Source organism: Durio zibethinus, chromosome 22 (assembly GCF_047325235.1).
Source record: "Durio zibethinus cultivar Kanyao isolate XHJ-2024 chromosome 22, ASM4732523v1, whole genome shotgun sequence".
NCBI lineage: Eukaryota > Viridiplantae > Streptophyta > Magnoliopsida > Malvales > Malvaceae > Durio > Durio zibethinus.
The window spans coordinates 6927162-6951171 of record NC_143183.1 but is presented as its reverse complement, the minus strand read 5'-3'; the positions used below and the strand labels follow the sequence as shown (position 1 = coordinate 6951171).

At 29.6% G+C, this 24010-nt stretch overlaps 1 protein-coding gene across 1 annotated transcript; it reads left to right on the top strand.

Annotated features, from left to right (window-relative positions):
• The first annotated feature begins 472 nt into the window (after positions 1–472).
• On the top strand, positions 473–2982 carry LOC111307301 (chalcone synthase-like). The gene is made up of 2 exons (XM_022905317.2): positions 473–750; positions 1765–2982. Exons 1-2 carry the CDS (start codon positions 573–575, stop codon positions 2754–2756), a joined length of 1170 nt encoding a protein of 389 aa, XP_022761052.1. The 5' UTR covers positions 473–572; the 3' UTR covers positions 2757–2982.
• The last annotated feature ends 21028 nt before the right edge of the window (positions 2983–24010 follow it).

Here is a 24010-nt window from a genome sequence, read left to right as displayed (position 1 = left end):
GGGGTTTTAGGTTTTAATGAACAAGAATCTTGAGGCTATACGTATTCCACATTTTTTGGTCATAATTGTTGTCTCATTCCATGAACCTCCCAAATAATGCTCACACTCTTTTGATGAAAACAAATCCCAACCGTTTAAATCATATACTTCTCTGCCACAACCATTAGATGTAAGCATAGATGAACATGATAGAGGTTTGATTAATAAAGTGGATGTGGTAAGTGGGAACGAAACAAACGAACTGGATTTTGAAAAGTCATGTGGAGGAACAATGGCTTGATATGAAGAGTCAAGTTAATTGGAAGGAGAAGAGAGACAGATAGATGTACCAAACTCAGGTGTCACGTGTCAGGCAGCCTTAAAAGAAGTGGTTGTTGGGGGCTTAAGGCTAATAGCATTGGTCGAGCACGTGACTCTCAGCTACCCGCCCCTTAATATTATTTATAGGACCGAACCCTTCCTTCTACCACTCGTAGCAGCTAGTCCAGCACCATTACAACCATCACCATCACTATCACCACCGCCGTCGGTTGCTATAACTCTTTGGGTTGTCTTTTGTTGAACAGAAAAGAATGGTGACCGTCGAGGAAGTTCGTAAGGCTCAACGTGCTGAAGGGCCAGCCACCGTGTTGGCGATCGGCACATCAACTCCACCAAATTGTGTTGATCAGAGCACATACCCTGATTACTATTTCCGTATCACAAACAGTGAGCACAAGACTGAGCTGAAAGAGAAATTTAAGCGCATGTGTAAGTTTCTTTTCTTCTTGTGTTCTTTCTCCTTTTATAGTTTTTTCTTTGCATTACTTGTTCTAGAATTTAGCTTATATTATATGAAAATTTGAGGTGATTTGGTGTTTCATACTTTATTTTATTTTCGCTTGAAAATTGAATGGGGATGATAGATATGCATGGTTCATATCATTTTCATGCAAAAGGCTTTAAAAAATGGTTAGCTACAGCTTTTCCTTTGACTAAAATAGATTAAATTTTGTTTAGAGGGTCTTTTCTTGTAAAGGGTAGGTTGGACAAACATGTAATAAAAAAATTCCAACTTAATTTGCTGTTTTTAATAAATCAATATTAGTATGTAAATTTCATTATTTTTTGAGATTAGTGAAATAAAATACAGGAAGAAAAACTTTATTGGATGATTCAGAAAGCAAAACCATAGTAGCAATAGTAGAAATCAGAGACTTTGTTGGTTCCCCTTGCTTCTTTTTTTAGAAAACCTTGTTTTTTGTCTTTCAAACCATAAATTAATGTCAAAGCATAATTGAAATTAAAAAAAAAAAGTGAATTAGGTGATTGTTTTTGTCTGAATTTATTACTAATACCTACCATTTGTTGGTAATTTATTGTAAACTGGTTTATAATTAAAATTTTATTTTCTAAAATTTAGTTGTTGGTATTTAAATTAGAACTGAAAAATGGGTAAGTACATTTATTTTTTCATTTAAAAAATTCAAACCATTTTTAGAATAAAAACAATATATATCTGAAAGCTTTTTCCTACTCAATCCAATAATGAAAGACCCAGAAAAAGCATATGAACTTGCAGCTTTAGCTGTCAGCCACCTAAAAAAGGATTGGTGGAGGATAATGCATTATATCCAATGTTCTTAAGTAAATATTGCTTTGTATTTGTTTGATCATTGCAACCAAAATGGGGACTATTTCAGCCATGTACTTGATGGTTTCTTTTCTCTTGTCTGAAAAAAACGAAATTTGGGAAGTAAACTAATCTTCTTGTTTCATTTTTAGGTGAAAAATCCATGATCAAGAAGCGTTACATGTACCTAACAGAAGAGATTCTGAAAGAAAATCCCAATGTATGTGCATATATGGCACCTTCGCTGGATGCTAGGCAAGACATGGTGGTGGTTGAGGTACCAAAGCTAGGGAAAGAAGCAGCCACCAGGGCCATTAAGGAATGGGGCCAGCCCAAGTCCAAGATTACCCACCTTGTCTTTTGCACCACTAGTGGTGTGGACATGCCAGGGGCTGACTACCAGCTCACCAAGCTTTTGGGCCTACGTCCATCTGTTAAGCGCCTCATGATGTACCAACAAGGTTGCTTCGCCGGTGGCACGGTACTCCGGGTTGCCAAGGACTTGGCTGAGAACAACAAGGGTGCCCGTGTTCTCGTCGTCTGCTCGGAAATTACTGCCGTTACCTTTCGTGGGCCAAGTGACACTCACCTAGACAGTCTTGTGGGCCAAGCATTGTTTGGTGATGGTGCTGCTGCTGTTATAATTGGTGCAGACCCCGTGCCCGAGATCGAGAAGCCCTTATTTGAACTAGTCTCAGCGGCCCAAACAATCTTGCCAGACAGTGATGGTGCTATTGATGGTCATCTTCGTGAAGTTGGGCTCACATTTCACCTCCTCAAGGATGTTCCAGGGCTTATTTCCAAGAACATAGAAAAGAGCCTAGTTGAGGCATTCCAGCCTTTGGGCATCTCAGACTGGAACTCCCTTTTCTGGATTGCTCACCCTGGTGGCCCAGCAATATTGGACCAGGTAGAAGCCAAGTTAGCCCTCAAGCCAGAAAAGTTACGAGCCACCAGGCACGTTCTTTCAGAGTATGGTAATATGTCAAGTGCTTGTGTGCTATTCATATTGGATGAGATGAGGAAGAAGTCAAGAGAAGATGGGCTTCAGACCAGTGGAGAAGGGCTCGAGTGGGGAGTCCTGTTTGGATTCGGACCTGGGCTCACAGTTGAGACCGTGGTGCTCCACACTATCCCTGCTTGAACAGACTCCAAATTCTAATTGACCCTCGGTTCCACTTCCCCTGCATTTTATTTTATTTTTAGTTTATTTTTAATTTTAATCCCCTTTGGATTTGTATGGTTATTGTGAGAGAGCCAAACTCTCAGATGTTGTGGTGGGTGTGTTGTGTGTTGTAGACTGGAAGCTTAACGCCTATAGAATTCATGTACCAACTTATGTTATGGAATAATAAATCCTCATTTCACCATTGCCTATGCCATAAACAAAAAGCAGCTTTTTTTTTTTATTTACTTATTTTTTACATTGCCATATGGGAAAGAAAAATAAAAAAAGCTTATCTCAAAAAATAAAAAATAAAAAAGTTTGTTCGATGGGTAATACAAAAAAAAAAAATTACAAATAAATAACAAACACAGTTCTTCTTTAATAAAAGTCGGAGTGCATTGGAGCAAGTTCAAAAAATTGGCGACTAAAGGCATTTTTACCGACGAACCACTGGAAAAAAAAGGCATTTATAGTTAAGAACTTAGTGTGATATGTCTATATATATATATATGAAATGTCTCACACACAAACTAGTTCTTTATGTAACAACCAAAATGTAACAATCAGATTTAATTAAAAATGTATTTATCACTAGTAAATAAAATAGTAAAAAATTTTTATTGATTTTTAAATAATAAAATGAAAATTTTTTCCTAAAGAAAAAACCTCACCAATTGAACAGAAATTTGACCGTTCCTAATCGACAAAACTTGTCTTTTCTCTTCAAAATAGCACCAAAACCTACCCAAAACTATTTCCCCCAACACTCCATCGTTCGCCTTCTCTTAATCCTCCCCCATTAAAAAAAAATAAATTATAAATTGATAGTTAACAGGAAAGATAAAGACTTGAAACAAACATTAAGAACAAATAACAATCCAAATGAGGTAAGGAAACTAAGACATAGGACAAGAAGACGGCAAGAAACCGAAGCAATCTTGAAAACGCAGAAAAAAAAAATAAAGTAACAGTTTACATAGGAGAAATGGGAAAAATCATCAAAAAGGAAAAAAAAAAGGCATAAAACTGTAAAACACACCGCTTAAATTAGTCTTAAACAGCTGACGTGACACATTAAGGATGAACAGGAAATAAACTTATCAGGAAATTATATACGTATAGGGTTTATATTTAATGTATATCAATGTATATATTTTACATATTATAAGTGAATTGAATGATATTATTTAATTAATGTAATGAATCAAAAAATATTATCTCATTAATGAATAAATTTTTAAAAAATATTATTTTTTTATATATTTATTTTAAAAGTTGATATTTATTTATTAATTTAATAGTATAATATAATATTTAATAGTGTATAAAATTTATATACAAATAATATATCAAATATAAATTTATATATATAAATATATATATATATATATATATATATATTAATAAGTGTTCGTTGTGGCTGTAGAATTTTTAATAATAAAACACATAAATATTTTTATATTATGTTAAAGAGTTACAATTTTTATGAAGATAAATGAAAAGCGAATTGATTAACCAATTTTCTTTCTTTTTTAATTTATTACAAACTATAATTTTTTAAAAAAGAATTAAAAATTTAAAAATATAAAAAGAGAGATAAAAATGAAAGATAAAAAAAGAAAAATCAGCGTAAATCATATTTTTGTTTTTTTTTTTTTTACTTTTAAAACAATATTTTTAGTTTTAACTTTTTCATCATCTATTTTCATATATATATATATATTTATTTATTTTGTTATGATGTTCTCTCTGTTAAGGCCTCATTCTCTTCTTATAGTTACGCTCTCTTCTATCTCATCCTTACTTAGACTAAAGAAAAGTAAAAAAAAAAAAAAGGAGTTATTAAAATGTTGGTCTTTTATGTATATTTGCTAAAATTATAAAAATTGGAATGAAAAAATTATTAGAGTAGACTTTTTTTTTTTATAATTTATCAAAATTATGGGAAAATAAAATGAAAAAAAGTTATTAAAGAGTAATCTTTTTAAATTTATGAGAATTACAAAAAAAAAAAAGTACAACCTTTTTTTTTATAATTTTTTAAAATTACATAAAATATTGGATCAAATATTTAAGTGGAACTTTAATTTTTTTGATAATTTTGTCACAATCACATAAAAGGCAACCAAGAACTTATTAAAATTTAACTTTTTTTTTTGTAATTTATCTATGAAGAGAAATTATTTGATACATTCTCAAGTGAAAATTTTAACTCCACAAATGAAGTTAAAAAACTTACACATTTTATTTTTTAATTAAAAATTTAAATATATCCTAATTTTATTTATAAAATTTAAAAAATTATTATAAATGTATTTGATAATTTATCTTACTGAGAAAAATCTCTCAAAGGACTTTCTTTTTGTAATTCATAAACAAAAAACGCATATCAACAACAAATGAGGTCATGTCTTTAAATTTCACAAATAAAATAAAATAATATATTATTTTCTGGTTTTGGTCATAATGCTTACATTTACCAAAAAAAAAAATGAAAAATAAAAAAGCCACATTGTTAATCTTCTGACTTTATCTGAAAGAGTACATAAAATCTTTATTTATACAAGTTATGCAGATAATATATGAGAAGTAGTAATAAAAGAGACATTAAAGATTACAATTGATTATAATTTATTTTAAAAATATTTTCTAAATCAATAATTTTGCTTATATATTCTAAATCAATAATTTAGAGATATAAGAGATTACAGTTGATTACAATTTATTCTTATAAATCAAAATCATCTTATAATTATCTTTAAAGAATATGAACCCTCATTCTTTCTTTTCTTCTTCCTCTCATCTAATGTCTGACACCCGTCCCTACACATCAAACTTAACAAACTCGTCTAGTTATTCATATAATTCATTCCCTCTTTGAAACATTTAACAGGTAAAAAGAAAAAAAGGCAAGCTATTTGAGGGTGAACAAAATCATAGAGATTAGTCAACTGGTTGTCTCAACCAAGAATTGGATAAAAAATGGAATTGATTGCTTCAGTAGTGGCCGTTATACTTTGCTCTTCACTATGGTCTTGGCTATGATTTTTCATTCTAAAAAGCGTATATTATAGGCATTTTGCCATCATAATTATAATATTTATTAATGTAGTATAAATTTTAATTGGTTGCACAAAAAGGCCAACAAATGCTGTACAACTCTTTGCTAAACTTTGTCTAAAAATTTTGCTCCAAAGAAAACCTGAAGATATAAATTTAAATCCAATGAATTAAGTCAAATTAAGTAGAAGATGGGAAATATATAGATGCAATGATGACTCAAACCGACACAGTTGGTTCAAATTTATGAATTTTTTTAATTATGCGAAGGTTGGTTAATTTGTATGTTTAATTTATTTGATTTAATTCATGGATTTTTGTTATTTAAATGTAATATTTTAAGGGAAATTCTAAATGTACTCAATTTAATGCTATATACAACCCACTTCTATATACACCCCAAATTCAAAACTCATTTTCTTATTTCTACTAAATACACCTTATCTCTAACTTTTTATTTTTCATTCCTACACTTTCTCTTTTCTTCTCTCTTTACATCTTGAAATCAAGTTTTTGGGAAATGAATATTTGAAATGTTTTAAAATTTCTTAGAAATAAATATCTGAAAAGCTTTAAGAATTCTTGAATATTCATTTTCGAAAAAGCTTCAAAGCTTCTTGGATATCCATTTCCGAGAAGCATCAAACCTTCTTGGATCTTCTTAGATATTCATTTTCAAGAAGACTCAAAGTTGAGTCTTCTTGGAAATAGATATCTGAGAAGATATGAGGTTTCTTGGATCTTAGATTCTATATCCGAAAAGCTTAATGTCACTTTTAATTGAAAATCTTAATTATGCGCTTATGAATCCATTTACTTGATTATATTTATGAATGGAATTGAAATCAATGTTCTCAATATGCATGGAATAAACTGAAATCATTTTCTTCGTTTTCTAGGCTCAAGACAAAGGCATTTTTATTCCATGCATACTTGAGAACTTATTCTCTTCCATTCGCACATATGATCAAATAAGAATGGGCACATTGATGACTCATATGTATGCATGCATGCTAGTTCGAGCTTGAACACCCTATAGAACATTATCATTGATAATGTCATTGATAGATTGACAAATCTAATAGTATCTAATTTTTCAGCTACCAATCCTTACTGTCAGATTTGCTAGTTTATTGATGATATTTTTCAGTGGCCCAAAGATTAGAGATCTTAACTTTTTTGTTATCAAAAGTTTATAATTAAATATATATTTTAAAAAAATTTATGTATTCTCAGAAACGGATTTCCAAAAGGGATTTCCAAAAGTACATGATGACTCTTGGAAATCCATTTTCGAGAAAGCAATACAAGTCTCAAAAATGGATTTTTGAGAGGTGTGTTTTGTTTTTGGTAATTCATTTCTAAGAATTATGTTGCTTTCTCAAAAATGGATTTTTGAGAATACAATATAATACTCAGAAATCCATTTTCAAGAAATACGGGATGGCTTTTAGGTGCATAAGCTATTAAAGATATTTTTATCATTTACTAAAAGTTAAAATTGGCATTTGGTGTATGGGTATTTTTGGAAGAAAATTTTTGGTTATATAGAGAAAATTTAATGGTGTATTTAGAAGCCCCCATACTTTAATTATAATGATAAATTTTCTTCTACTTATAACTTTATTAAAGAAAAAAAGTTAAATTCGGGCTAAAGGGAGTATTGCCTAATTTTTTTTTTAATTTGCTAATTCAATTTAATAAATTCTAATATTATGTGGTATGAATTTAATGCATATCGTTGGATCAGAGGAGGTGGATAAAACTGTAATTTCCTTCATGGCTTGGATCTAGATATGACAATTTTAAACACGACATGGTGACACAACACAAAAATAATACAAACAAAAGACATGAAAGTGATACGGTTTAAAATTTTAGCAAAAATCATAAATAAGTTTAATAAAATTAAAAAAAATGTATTTTATATTTTCGTATCGATATGAATTGTGATACGTGATTTTCATATAAAACATAGTATAAATATATGAATTATTAGTATTTTACACAACACGAATACATGAATTGCCAAGTCTACTTGGATCACCCAAATTGAAAATTCTTAATAGACAATAAAATAGTTGTCCTTGTTTAGTGCTAAATGATAATTTAATTAAGAATGAATTGCAAGAGTCATTTTATTTTACTACTTAATAGTAAAAATTGGAATTAAAATTAATAAAAACAATTTATTCGTTTTATCTTTTTCTTTAATTTATTTCTCTTTGATATACCTACTTAATCAATAAGGTCAACCTTTACATTAGCTGAGTCAATATGCGTTTGACTACCACGTCATCACTAAAGAGGATTGACATTTAGAATCCTCTCCACAACATAAGCACACCTAAACTCCTTTGCTTATGGATAGGCTCGTCCAACTACCATTACTAACGTCCCATCAAAATATCACATCATAATAGATCAATCAGTTTTCAGTTTGCCTAAGATCATTAAATGCAACTCATGCTAGCCTAGAATCATTAAATGCAACACACACTCACCCACAAGGTCCTTCTTCGAGTTCTACATGGATTTCCCATCAAATGTCAATAACTTTGGTCACATCACTACCTATTGCCTTACATAGAACGCAAAAAGATGCTTCAGGTATGATATTCTAAACTCTTCTCTTCTAAGCTTCCTTTACATCAACTGTAACTTACTTTTTTCCTTTAAGAAACTCTATACACTCGATTGACTTGAGCGTTTGAGCACATCTTGGAGAACCAACTCTAGTGCCCCTTAACTTTGTTTTCTTATGCAAGTATAGGTCATTCCTAACACAACTTTTTGATCACTATCCAACTCAGCCATACCCAAAATACCATTAACAATTGGCATCATCTGCGGGAATGATAGTCGTGTCTCACCCTTACTATTTCAAAATAGCAGCCCTAGCCATACACATAACCACCTAACTTGTAGCCATTTTCGATGTTGTGGCCATGTTCTCAATTTTTTTGCAAATTCCATCACTAAATCTCCTACCATGAACACCAAGGTATGACATTATCCTTTTTTTTACGAATAACCCTTTGTCATTGAATGTTTGGACCTTATAGCTAGCAAGTTATTACCAAAACCTAATGGAAGTTTTATCTCTAAATAGGATTTTGACCCTTGTTTTGGTCCACACCATTGCTGCTAGACCTTTAAACACAACCTCACAAGCCCCTACACAGCAAATGTAGTTTTGACAACCCATAAATGCAACCTACTGGCAAAACATTCCTCATGCTACTTCTATAGTGCAAGTTACACTTTCACCCCCACGAATCCCCTTGTACCAAACAAACATGCAACAACCTCCCCTAAAATTATACCATATATTAATGACCTAAATACAACTCCTAAATGCTTAAGTGGCCACCCAATAGAGATTGTTCCAACAATACTAGCAGGTCACCCAACAATTATAATAAGAAAGACCCTACTCTAGAGAAAACTCTACCTCTTTTTTTCAAGAACCATAATAAGCCTCCCAGCAACATGTTGAAAGTTATCCTTAACTCTCCCAAGATAATGCTTACCTTTCAGAACCCATAACATAAAACCAAGCCATCACCAACCTTAACTTTGATAATGAACAGAAGTCATAATGTATTGATTCAGAGACTTGATTGCTAGATGTAAAAATTTAAAATTGAGAAAAAAATGGAGAGTCACCACTAATCGTTTTGAGGGTGTGATTGGTTACCCAAAAATTTTATCTTTTCAATAAAAAAATAAAATAAGTTTAAAGTTTATTAAAAATATAATTTTGGTCTATGAAAACAGAATTAGGTTCCGAAATTGGTTATGCATAGGAAAGGACTAGCATCCCCATAATGCCTATAAAAATTGGTATCAATTAAACATGCGCTATAGTTTTGGACAAAAATGGGTTTTATTTAAGATTTAATTTAAAGAAAGAAAATCAATTGAAAATATTTCTTTAAGAATATTGTGAAAATCTTTAGATTAAAGAAATATCTTATAATTCTCTAACATCTAGGCATAATCTAAAGATAATCATTTCCATTTGAGATTCACTACAAAATTCCTTTGAAAGTAAAAATAATATTCTTTGCAAATGATAATTGTTGGAGACTCTCCAACATCTAGGTAGAGTACCAAAAATTATCTTTCTCATAATGTTACTTTAATTTTACTTTTAAATCCATTTTTAAATAACATTTTTTATAAAAAGATATTTTTGCAGAAAAGGATAATGCTACAATTAACCAAAAAAATAATAGTAACAATTAAAAAAGAGCATGTGGAATGAATGTAAATCATAATCTAAAAATAAATATATGCGAATGCATGTTATGCAAGATGATGAAATGCAATTTTGGGGCTAGGTCCTTAAATATAAAGAGATCATCTGGATTCTCCAACCTCTAAGCGGATTTTAGGTATGACTATTTATATTTAAGATCCCATTTTTTTATTTTTTTATTTTTTTATTTAAACTTATTGTTATTTTGATTAAGGAATTACATGATAATTCTTAATGAAATAAAATTTTCTAAATTCCCTATCGTTTAGACGACATTCAAGAGCATATTACTTCACAAAAGATTTACACACAAATCTTTGAATTTGAGAAGGTTTGGAGCTTCAGGACTTTAGGGTTAGGTTTTCATTTAGGGTTTGAACTAAGGTTTCAGGGGTTTTGCATAGGGTCTAGGGTTTCACCAAGGGTTTAGGGTTTCACTTAAAATTTAAGATTTTACATAGGGTTTCATTATAGGGTTTTAGGTTTTACCTAGGGTTTCGGGTTTTACTTAGGATTTAGGGTTTCATTTTAGAGTTTTGGAGTTTCATTTAGGGTTTCGATAAAAGGTTTCACATAAATCCTTAAATTTGGGATGGTTTGGAGCTTTGGGACTTTAGGGGTTAGGTTTTCATTTAAGGTTTGAACTAAGGTTTTGGGGTTTTGCTTAGGATTTAGGTATTCACCTAGGGTTTATGGTTTCACCTAAAATTTAGGTTTTTACCTAGGGTTTGAAAAGTTTATGAATATCTCTAAAAATTTTCAACATTTAGCAGATTTTTGAAGTAAGTGTGTTTTTTTTTATTATTTTAATTTTTTAAAAAATGAATTTTTATATTTATATATATATTTTAAAACATATTATTATTTAATAATTCTCCAACATTTAAGTGGAATTATTAATTTTTAAAACACGATTTTTAATTCCCTTCAACATTTAGATAGCGATTTAAAATTTTTTATTATTATATATTTATTATTTACTTTTATTATTATTTATTAGTATATTTTTTAATTATTATTTTAAACACTTTTTTTTAATATATATATATATATCTTTAGTCAACCTTTTAAATAGAAAATATCTCATATTCGAGAAACATTAAAATAAAACAACCGCCATGAAGTTCTTATCTTAGAGTAAAATGAAAGTGAATTAAACCAACTCATAATGTCGTTCCTGTTCCCACTCTCCTACACATAACAATGTTTGGTCATTTTTGCTTATGATATCTTCACTTTTTTTTTAAACCTAAAAAAAAAATAATGAAACAATAGGGAATACACTCAGCTTTCATGAACTCAACAATCAAGGATAAAGATGGGGTCATGAAAGTACAAGCTAACTAAGCAAATAAAAAAAGTGTAAACTTTCCTACAAGCAATTGCAGGGAAAACAAACCAGAAGTAAAGGATATGTTGACATCTTAAACTTCTCTAAACATATAAAGTAACAAGTAGGTGAATGAAGGAATCCTAAGTTATTACAAACAAAGCATCATACAAAAGAAAGAAAAGAAAAAATAAAAATAAAAATAAACATGAAAGTTTGAAACTTTAGCTTCTGTGAGCCATTTTCACGTAACAAGAATTAACACACAAAGTACCAGGTATGTAAAAAAAAAAAATTTGTTTCTTTAAAACTTTTCATCTTGTTTCCTTATAAACTCTTCTTCTTCTTTTTTTTCTTCTATTTTTTTTGTAAAAAGTAAACATATTAAAACATAAATGAGAGCTAACTAGAAATAACAAACTTTTTTTTTCTGGTTTGGTTGCTTTCTTCCTACTTCTATCGATCTTTTTGCTCTTTTGTTTAATTTTTTTTAGCTGCTGCTTTTTTCTTTTAGTTTTCTTGCAAATGGTTGAGATTCTTCTGGTTTCTTCTTTTGTAGGCGTTCCCAGTTTGGTTCCTCTTTTTGTTTTTTGATTTTTTTTTTACATTTTACATTTTTCATTTTTGATTTTTTTTCTACAGATGCTTTTTTTCTCTTTCTCATTTTTTACCACAAGTTCTTTTTCAATTTTTTCGTTCTTCTTCTTTTTTGGTTCACGCCTACTATTATTTTTTTTTGGTTTTTCTCTATTACCTTTTTTTTTACCGTTCTTCACCTAATTTTTTATTTCTTTTTCGAATACATTGCTCATGTTCTTCTTCTGCTTTTTTTTTTTCTATTTTTTTGCTTATATTTTTTTTAGAATTGCCTCTTTTTTATTTTTTTGACTATTCCCGAATCTTTTTTTTTTTTAGTTCTTTTCTCTTGGATGGCCACTGACTTATTCTTTTTCTTAGTTGTTCTACTAGCCTTTTTTCTCTTTTATTTTTTTCTATTATTTTTTTTTTGTTGCTGCTTATCCTTTTTGGTTGGTTTCCACGAGCTTTCTCTTTTTTTGTTACTTTTTTACGGTTATTGTTTTTTTATTTTTTTTGCAGTGTGCTCTTCAATTTTCTCTTTCTATTTTTTCTTTCTTGTTTTGGTTTTCCACTACCTCTCGACCACTAACCTTCAATTTTGTTTTGTAATTTTTTCTTTTTGCTTCATGGCACTAATTCTCCTATTGTTTCGCATGCTTCCTTTTATTTCCTTGCATGCTTCATTTCGTTTTTCATTTGAAATCAAAGCTTTTTTTTTTGTTTTTTGTTTTTGCCCCTTGGTTATTGGTTTCATGTGTTTTAGCTTCATTCCCATGCAAAATTTTAGCTAGATCAAATGTGCCTCTTTCACTTCTTGGATTTGGCCATGTTTTAGGCTTTCAAAGAGATAAAAATGTTTTTGGGCCTTAGCCTTTGCTTGGGCCTAAATTTGTGACCAACTTGGGCTCTCTCCCTTTGTTTCTTTTTTGGTAATCTTTGGCCATTTTTTGGGCCAAGTTTAATGGTTTACTTGGGCCATTATTTTTATATATTTATTTATTTTATGGTTTTTCATGATCTTATTTTGGACCATGTTTTTTTTTATTTATAAAAATGAATCTTTTATCAAGCCTTTTTATTGGGCCCTTTTCGTCATTCATTCAGGCCTATACTAAGGAGCCTTACTATGGGGTCTACATTAGACTTCATCCTTAAGCATGATTTGTCTTCACAATTGTATAATATAGCAAAAGGAAACATCCATGGTGTTCTTTATATTATGGCTTCATTCATGAGATTCAGAAAAAATGACATCCAATGTTTTTTTATCCAATCTCTTTGCCATTTTTTAGTAACAAACTCCTTGATCGAGACAAATTGAGTAGAAAAAGGTCGAGATGATACATTTTTCCCTAAAAGTGACTTTGAATCCAAATGTATAGTATCTGAGCACATTCTATGAATCGACCTTCACATTTCCTTTGATAGCAATTTAATGATTTGATGGTTTTAGCTAGGATGATTGGAGACGGATTTATGCTCTTACCTAATTATTCGAAAAAATCAACTACTAACACTTTTATATGCCTCAGTACCTTGGAAAATATTACCAAACCATATACTGCCAAAGCAAACATGTCTTGCCCATAATCATCATTGAGATGTTTCTTTATGTGCTCTAGCAAAAATGTTAAAGGAATTGACTTGATTCCACTCTTTTTTTTCTTATGTTTATCAATTTTCTTGATCCTAACTTCCATGATCCTAGCCAATTTCTTCCTAAACTTGGTCATCTTTTGTTCTTTCTAATAGATCATGTCCTGATTAGAAGATTCTATTTGAAGCACGGATGAGTACTCCTTGATCATAGGGGTTAAATCTTTTTAGTTGAACACAAAATATTGATAGGATGGATCCCAAAATTGCACCGTAAGTTTAATCAACTATTCATCAATTTTTACCAGCATAAACAGTGCCACATCCTTATATTTTTTAGAAAGGGATTCCTTTCTCTCTATTCTCCATTGTTTTTAGACAACCTTTAATTCTAACATGTCACTTTGATTGAAATCCACATACACTGACTGCGAAAGATCGAGATATAACCATATCTTAAATAGTCCTTTTCTTTTTTTTTAGGTACTTTATAGCTGGTTCTTAACTTCTAAATAGTTTTTACACACAAATGATACTACTGTAGGCTTTGTGAAAGCTACTCTTGCTGAAGATTAACCCAAAATAATACCTTTCTATAAATATGATGCCTATATGATGCATGTAGCAAAATTAAAGACAATAAAAGAATTAAATAAGTCAATAATATTAATAAAATAAACAAACAAATAATCAAGCATGGCACATAATATAGCATAATATACATAATGTCCTAGTTTTAGGTAATTTTCTCAAGAAAAATAGTATGGCTCTATTTTAGGCTGGATCTTTAGGGCTCATGATATGCTAGGTTAGTATTTATACGTCTAAAGGTTCTCAGATTATTCCTTACATCGTTGTCAATTATAGACCAGTAAGACCCCATATCCTAACCTATTACAGGCTACTAACGGGAATGGTTCAATCTGAGTCGAAGTAAAAGTATTTCACTAGCAAATATAGAGGTTATCACCTCACGAGAGCATAGCTACTTTACTTCCTCTTAATAAAAACAGAGCTCAGGTCTAGAACTCATGCATGTAAGTGAATATACAAAGGTGAGCAAAGTGATATATTAATCAAAATAATATAAATAAACCATAAACTTAAAATTAAAACAAAATAATAACTAACATACAATTTATTTTATTTATTAACTTATGTATTTCTTGAGAAAATAAAAGGAATTAAACTAAATATCAATTAAAATAAATTGAATCCAAAACTTTTAATAGTGCATAAGTAAAATTTTTGGCTTGACTCTAAAAAAGTCTTCGGTGGAGTCACCAAGCTATTATAATGTATTGGTCTGGAGACTCGATCGCTAGATGTAAAAATTTTAAAATCATTAAAAACACAAGGAGTTGCCACAATCTCTTTTAGGGTGTGATTCGTCACCCAAAAATTTATCTTTCTAATAAAACAATAAAATGGGTTTAAAGCTTTATTAAAAAAGACGGCTTTGGTCTACAAAAATAAGATCGAGTTTGAGAGTTAGTTACGCGTGGGGAAGGATTAGCACCCCCACAATGCTCACAAAATTGGTACCATTTATTACGCACTATTTGTAATTCTGGATAAAAATGGTTTTTTACATGAAATTAAATTATAATTTCCTTTATCTTTAAGAAATAAAATTAATTTAAAAATCTTTATTTAGGAATATTATGAAAATTTTCAAATTAAAGAATTACCTTCAAAGTCTCTAACGTAAAGGTAGAATTCAAATATAGTCTTTCCATTTAAGATTTATCATAACATTCCTTTTAAAATAATGAAATAACACTAATTGTAAATGATAATTATTGATGAGTTATATACAGATGGTGATAAAATATTATTCTAAAAAATGTACACATTATTCTAAAAAAATGAGTTATATGCAGATGATAATAAAATACAAATTTACGAATCGGATTTTCAAATATAAAAAGATCACTTAGACTTTCTAACATCTAAGCAGAGTTTATATGTGACTTTTTATATTTAAAATCCTGTCCTATTATTTTTATTATTTTATATTTTTATATTTATTGTTTTAACAAAAGAAATTTATTTTGAGTTACGAAAATGTATAAAAATTTTTAATGAAATAAAATTTCCTAAATACCTAACATCTAGACAGCATTTGGAAACAAATTACTTCATAAAAGGTTTTCATACAAATCCTTAGAAATTTAAAATGAGTTTGAGGTTTTGGGTAGTTTTGGATTTTAATTTTAAGAATTTACAAACCTGTTAAAAAGTCTCCAACATCTCGATAGACTTTTAGAGCAAGCTTGGTTTTATAATTCTTTTTAAAAATTGAATTTTATATTCTTACATATTTCATATATATTTCTTCTTTTTTTTTTAAAATTATTATTATTATTATTATTATTATTATTATTATTATTATTATGCATAAATTTAAAGTGCATGAAAAATAAACTATACCAAATATAGATTTAATTATGAAAGATTAATTTAAAATAAGCATGAGAATCCAAACAACGAAGAAATTAACAATGCATAAAATTAAACTTACAATTAAATTTAAACAATTACAAAAAAATTTGCATGGGTATAATTAAAATTAAACACACATGGAAATAAACTTTATTAGGAACAAACTTTAAGCCTCATACCTTTTTATAAAATTTTATTTGTCACAAGATTCCAATTTAAAAAGGAAACATAAAATCCATTATGATAACATGTCCCTGTTGATTAAGGGCTTTTGTTTTGGAAAGTAGTATGAATGGCATTTTATGTTGAGGCATAAAGGGTAATAGGTGAAGACTTAGAAAAAAATTGTGAAGTATGCACATGGTGTGAGTAAACGAAATGCATTTTTGGACTTATTTTGAGACATGTGTCCCTGCTTCTAAATTATATGGCTATGTAGGACACATGTTACAATAAGGTTTAAGGGTTAGCAACATTTAATGCTTTTGATTTTTAAATTGTACCTATTCAGTTAAAGAGGAATAAATATGTTTTTTTTTTAAACCTTGTAACTAAAATGTCGATCTCAATTAGGGAATTAGTACAAACCATTTTATGACTAATCCATATAGGGGTTTTAATTCATTCTATTTCATTTGAAACATTCGGTTAGTATAAATAGGGAAAAATGGGAGTTAAGACTTACTTTGTCAAATTTTCGAGCAAAAGAAACAATGTGTTATCTAAGTTTTATAGGTGTTGTGTGTCTATGGTTATTCTAAAAAAATTCTTGTGGATAAGTAATTTTCTTAGTTTTTTTTATTTTTTATTTTAGGTTGGAAATGGCACCAAAGAGAAAAGTTGTAATAGATTATTTGAGTACCAATGAGGGCATAATGGTGCCAATTAATAATAGTGAGGTTTAAGGTAAAGAAAAAGGGGTCCAAGGAAAGGGTAATGGAGCCTAGGGGGCTTAGAATAGCAGTGGCCAAGGTTATGGCATAGTGATTCAAAAGTTATGTGCTCTTGGCTCTAAGGCAAGTGTTCTTAATGGTCATAAGGGGAAGGTGGTGTCTATCAAAGAGCCGAAAGACATTAAATCAATGACTTGGCCACTAGATTTATATCGATCAATGGCCATAATAGGCATGACAAACCAAGCCCTGGATCATGTGGCCTTCAACCTACGGAACTCAATGTTTTTTTTTTCTCTACCCCCAGAAGGTTTCGCAATTAGTCAAGTGGGGCAAACAAAAGAATGATAAGGTTTTATCTACATAATTTCTGCTATGGATTTCACACGTTACTATATCCTTTCTTTCATATGGTGTTAGCCACCTTTAATTTGGCCAAATTGTAGCTAACGCTAAATGTTTAAGGATACTAGTGACCTACTTTATGTACTAGTGATTAAGAAAGTGGGTCCTCTCAATGAATGTGATGCTGGCATTGTACATGTTGAGGGAGATCAACGGATGACTTTACTACCTCCAAGCTCGTAGGCGAGTGAGTGTAGTAGAGTTACTTTCCAACAACCACCCCAACTATGATAGGTGCATGGTGGCTAGCACAAAGACATCTAGTGTGTGATTTCCTTTCAAGATTAGGTAGTTTTATGCCAATGCATTAGTGAGGGGAATTGGTTGAGAATCTGCAAGCACACAGATGGTAAAAATAGTAAGTAAAGATTATTCCCACGAGGATTGTAAATAAAGTTAATACTAAGTACCAAATTATACCACCTTAATTATATTCAAACAAATTGAAGCTAATATGTGAAAACTAAATAAACTACTTAACTAATCAAATCTAATGCAACAACTTAAGAAATCAAATTATCATAACTTAATTTAACTCATTAAACCTTAAGAACAACAAATTAAACCTAATCTAACATGCTTGAATCACAAACTATGTAAATAAATTTAAATCACAACCAATAGAACTAAACTTAGGCAATTAAACTTTAAATCATGTAAAAACATTAAACCTGATCTAATAACTTGAAATTATAACTTGTGCAATTAAATATAACATGGGATTATATTTAAATTGAAACCTTAAATCAAACTAGAGCATAACTAAATTAACCTTAAATTGCATGAACTAAACTTAAATTATATTAAAACAGCAAATTAAAGCAAATAGCAAGAACAGAAAATTAAAGAGCTTAAGCTTAAATTAAATCAAAACATAAATTGCTTGAAAACTTAAATTACACTTGCAAAAATTCAAGTTAACTTAAAAGAAACTGAATTGAGTTGAAAACTTAAGAAAACAATGCAAGAAAGTGTAAAAGAATAATAGTTGGTGTGTCACCCTAAGCCTTAAACTAAAAAGAACTTGAAAGAACAAAAAAACAATGAAAGTAAACCTTAGAAAGTTTAGGATGGGCTGTCACCCCAATCATTCTTCAATTTTTCTCCAAACAAAGGATAGCTATTTATAGAACTAAGAATGCAAGAAACCCTAAATAGATAAGTAGAACTAGTGGCTAGGTTTGATCAGATCTCTTTCTACTTTAGCTAAGCTTGAATTCTTGAATGAAGAAGTCTTCTTAAAAATAAGAAGTTGAAAGTCTTCTAGAAAGTGTTCTTCAAGTTGGAATAGATCTTGTTCTTTCTTGGAGACTTCTTGGAGTTTGCCTTCAAGTAGGACACTTCTTGAAGAGAAGAAAATGAATTCTCAATTTAAATATGTTGTGCATACTAGCCTACTTTTCAGAAATCTTTATATATCCGTGCAAATCCTACCATAAATAGGAATGAGTGCAATCCAAGTAAAGATAAGATTTCCAAATTAATGTAGGAAAACCAATGGCTATTTAGACTTTTCCAATTTGAGTAGAGTTGCCAAGTGATCATGCTACATAACCTTCAACTTATCTCTTTTAGCTAATGAAAAAAGCTTAATTTAGGATGTAACATCTGGGTCTTTTCTCAATTAAAGATATCATTTTTAATTTAGTTCAATGTAGAATTAAACGTTTTTGGGTTAAGTAAAAATAAAACTCCATCATGACAATGCTCTATATATGTGTTGAAATAAAGTGAAATAGATTGCCTTTGGTTGGCTAGAAATAAGGGTAAAATTGTATTTTTAGCATAAAAGTATATCTTAAATAATATTTAATAACTTAAAAATAAAAATATATTGTAAATAATAAAAAAAAATGAACTAAAAACCAAAAGTGAAAAGTGAAAAGTTACCTTGGCCTTTAATTTCGTAGAACAATTTTATAAAACAAAGAGGTTGCCTATAAACATTCAACTTTAAAATTTGAATAGAGAAACCCTAGTCATTAGCCCTTTTCAAACTTCAAACTTCAAAGCCTAGATACAATCTTCTCCCTTTCCCTATTATGCCCTTCTTATGTTTCAAATAAAAAAGAAAAAGGGTTTTAAGATTTTTTACAAAAATAATTATACTCAAGCAATGGATCACTGAATCAAGAGTAATCAATTTGGAGGCAATGGAGGTTAAGAAACCATTAGCTAGGTGGGCTTTTAGGGTAGGACCGAAGGGAGTTGCTTTGTATGTTTGTCATTTTTTTCTTGCTCACTAACTGGGGTGTTATCGACGAGAAAATAATCTTCAGATGGACCTTCTAGCTCGACCATTAACTAGTTTCTATTTTGATAATCATTGGGTTCCTTTATGGATGCCTTTTGCATGTAACCAAAGTATGGCACCATTGCTGTGTTTTTGCATGTAACCAAAGGATGGTGCCATTGTTGGGTTTTTCTTATCCTTGAATTGTGGTTGCTAGGTTCACTCTTAAAAGGATTTAATTAGGGTTTTTCTTATCCTAAAACATGGCTACTAGATTCAATCTTAAAAAAGTTTAATTAGCCTAACTCTCTAATCTTAAACTTGTTCTCTCAATCACGTGATAAAAGAACGGGAAGAAAAAAAAAAAGAAAGCAAACAAAGAGGAGATGCTGGATTTTTTTTTTAATTTTGAAGTAACTAGGTTTTTTATGATAAAAGAAGATTTTACTGAAAAATCTAATTGTTATTGAGTTAACAATGATTGTATTACACTGCATGATGTAATACTATTTTGAATTAATTTGAAAATGTTTAATCTATATTGAATCAAATTAAAAATGATATCCTTAATTAAAAAAGCTCTCAAATGTTACATCTTAAATTAAGCATTTAGCCAATGAGAAAAGACTTGCTGCCATGTCATCCATTAGTAATCTTAAGCATGCATGCCTACATAAGCTACCACGGACTTGCATTCAACTTGAAATTACAAGTCTGACCTTAATCATAGCCGAACATGCTTTTTTTGATTCTTGTATGAATTTTTAAAATTTTTTTTTTCAAGATTGAACAATTCTAACTTTCTTAGTTTCAGCTAAGCAAATTTTGCACAATATTCACACTTTCATTTCAAGATTTCTAAGAACTCCGAGAATCATTCAAAACATATAAAAAATAGTGCAAGATTCATTCAAATATATCAAGAATCATCCAAAATTGATAAAAAATTTCCAAGATTCTTCAAAATGCATCAAGATTCAATCTTTTCTTCAAAATTTCCTACAAAATAGCAAATTAAACACTTTAGGAGTAAAAAGATCCTTATCTAGCTAAGAACTAAACAAAATTCCTTCATTTAAACAATGAAAATAACTCCATTTTATAGAGTTATTAAACCCCTAAACTTAAACTTTTGATTGTCCTCAAGCAAAATAAAACTAAGCTAGAGTAGAAATTAAGATGTTAAATATCAAAATACATACTTAAAATATCAGATTCTCATAAGTTCCTCAAAAATTGCATGATGAATATAACTTAGAGACAATAATAAGCATAGATTAAACATAAGAATTCTTCAAGAATAAACTCCTTTTCAATTGCAAATTTTCATGTGTGTTTGTGTGAATAATCTATCTCATATCAATGCAAGACATTCGATTAAAGTTATACAAATATGAAATTAACACAAAAGTTTAAAAGCATATATAGATTTCATAAGTTTGCTTTTCACATACTCTTTCCACTAATGTGGCCACACTTAAACAAAGATCAATAGGTCTTTATTAAACTTGTAATGTTAGGCTAAAGTCAACATATGATAAAGGAAAATTTAGGCTTATAAACACTTACATATGCATTACGCAGGATCTTTTACTTTTGATGAGAGAGTTTTCAAGAGAATTGTAACACCACTAAACTTAGATTCTTTTTTTTTTTTTTTCTTTCTATTCTTCTCAAACAACAATTTCTTAATGATTTACATATATACTTTGCTATTTTCATGTTTTGACCTTTGTTTTTTTTCTCTTTCTGAATTCTATTTTTTTTTTGTTTGAAAACTATTTTCAATTTTGCTTTTATTTATTTGCAATAGAATTTTGCACACTATTTTCTTTTCAAACTCCACCCACCATTCTAATGAAACATAGCTCTCATATTTAACTTTGATTGATTTATATGGACATAGGGTAAGGTAGAAAGATAAAGAAAATAATCAAAAGGTGGCTATTTCATATAGGTTAAAAACAAAAAAAAGATATATATAATAGGGTCAATAAGGGTGACTAAGGATAAACAATATAAGGGTTAGCTTAAAAGGCTCAAATGATCCAAAGATGGCATAAATCATCTCCCTAGTTAAATGTATTCTCTGATTTCACCTCAAGAGATGATTAAACAAATTCTAAATTAAGTACATAACTTCAAAGATTAATGCAATCCCGTATCTACATAAGCCTTAACTAAACATGCATACATCTCAATGATCAAGACTAAGTGCTAAAAAATATAGAAATATCATAATTAAAAAGAAACAAGTTCCAAAACTCATCTTATGCTTTCACTATATTCATTCTTTTCTAATAAGCTATATTCAAGGTTAATCAAAGTTCTATTATTGGATTCTGAGAAAATTCTCTATGGAAGCAATATAATAATTTCAAGTATGGCAATTTAAGCTCAAAAAACAAAAAATTTAAAAATTTTTGACAAAATTTTACAAAAAAATTCTCTTTCGCCAACTTGAATGACACATTTTCCTCATTGTGTAAAAACTAATCAATAAAGCACTAAAAGGAAAAAAAACACTCCCTTATTTCACTAAGATTGAATTTGGAATTTGGAATTGTAGGAATTCTTCATATGCATCACATCAACATAATTTCCTTTTCCTTATTCCTGAAAAAACAAACAAACAGGCATTACCTATTCCTAATGAAAATTGAATTAAAGAAATCTAATCCTTATCATAACGTCTAGATTCGAGGATCTATCGCTAGACATTGACTTGATAGAGTCGCCACCAATCTTTTTTTATCTAGGTGCGATTGGCCACCTAAGGAATCTATCCTTTTAAGGAACACCTAAGCCTAAGGGTCCCTAAAAAAATAAGTTCAGGTCTACTAACCAGGACAGGGTTTAGGAGTACGGTTACGTGTGAGAAAGGTTGTAGCACCCTCACAACACCCATCAAAAGATTGTACCAGTTTAATTTTATGTTATCCAATCAGCCTAAAAATTTACCAAGTAATTAATTTTTAAAAAATATTCTCAATTGACTTTAATACTTTTAGCAGAAAATTGGAAAATTTCCTCACCTCAAGAGTATGCAAAGAGACTATTGTCTCACTTGTAGAGGCTCTATCGTCGGATTATTTAACATTAAAGAAAATTCAAGAAAATAAAATGAAAAGAAATAAAATGAAAAAAAGAAAAAAAATGATTTAGCTTTAGATATAAATCCTTTTCTCTTCAAAAACTCATTGTTTTTGTACAAGAAAAATTAATACTTTCAACTATCCTCGAAAATATTTTCCTGAGACTTTAATTTCAAGGAAATTGATACTTTCAACTTTTTCTAAAAAAAAAAAAACCTTTTTTCTGAAAATTATTTCCAAAGAAAATTGATACTTTCAACTTTTCCTCAAAAATATTTTTTTTAAAAAACTTATTTTCAAGGAAAATTGATACTTTCAACTTTTCTTCAAAAATATTTTTTAGAACAAACTTATTTTTAAGAAAATTTGATACTTTCAACTTTTCTTCAAAAATATTTTTTAGAACAAACTTATTTTTAAGAAAAATTGATACTTTCAACTTTTCCAAAAAAAAAAATTTTAGAAAACTTATTTTCAAAGAAAATTGATACTTTCAACTCTTGTTCAAAAATATTTTTTTTTTCAAATTTTTATTTAAAGAAAATCAAAAAATAAAAGAAAATAAAAATAAAAATAAAGATAAAAATAGAATAAAATAAAAATAAAATAAAATAAGAAATACTAAATAATTCTAATCAAATCAATAAATAATAATAAATAAATAAATAAATATAAAAAAACCTTTTGAATGGCTTGGCTCGACTCAAAAAATGGCTCAACTCAAGATAGAAAGGGCGGTTCGTAGACGCAGCTCGGGGATGTCAGCTCGACTCGACTCGGCTCTAGGGGTCGGCTAGCTCTCGGGTCACACGTGGGTCAAACGCGGGTTGACGTTCGGGTCGGATCACCCGATTTCAAAACGCGCGGATCCTTTGGGAATAGTAATGCCAAAAAACAGATCATTTTCAGCAAGTATAAAAGACTCTAACCTCTATTTTTCAGCAAACCGCTCCTTCCCTCTCTCTCTATGTCATTTTCAGCAAGTATAAAAGGCTCTAACCTCTATTTTTCAGCAAACTGCTCATTCCCTCTCTCTCTCTTCCCTTCCTTTCCTCCTCCCTCTCTCTAAACAATTCCAGATTTCATTTGAATTTCTATCGAAATCTAGAAAAAGTTATCGAAATCTTCAAATCTGGTTGGAAAACTCATCGAAAAATTCAAAGGTCGCTGAAAAATTTCGTCGGATTTTAGAAAATTTTCAAAAATTTTCCAAAAAAAAAAGCCAAAAATTTGAAAAAAAAATCCCACAAATTCCTAAAGCTGTTCTAACACACCAGAACCCTTTTTAGCTTCTGTTTTCTCTCTCTGTGTGTGTTTGTTGTTCGTTTTC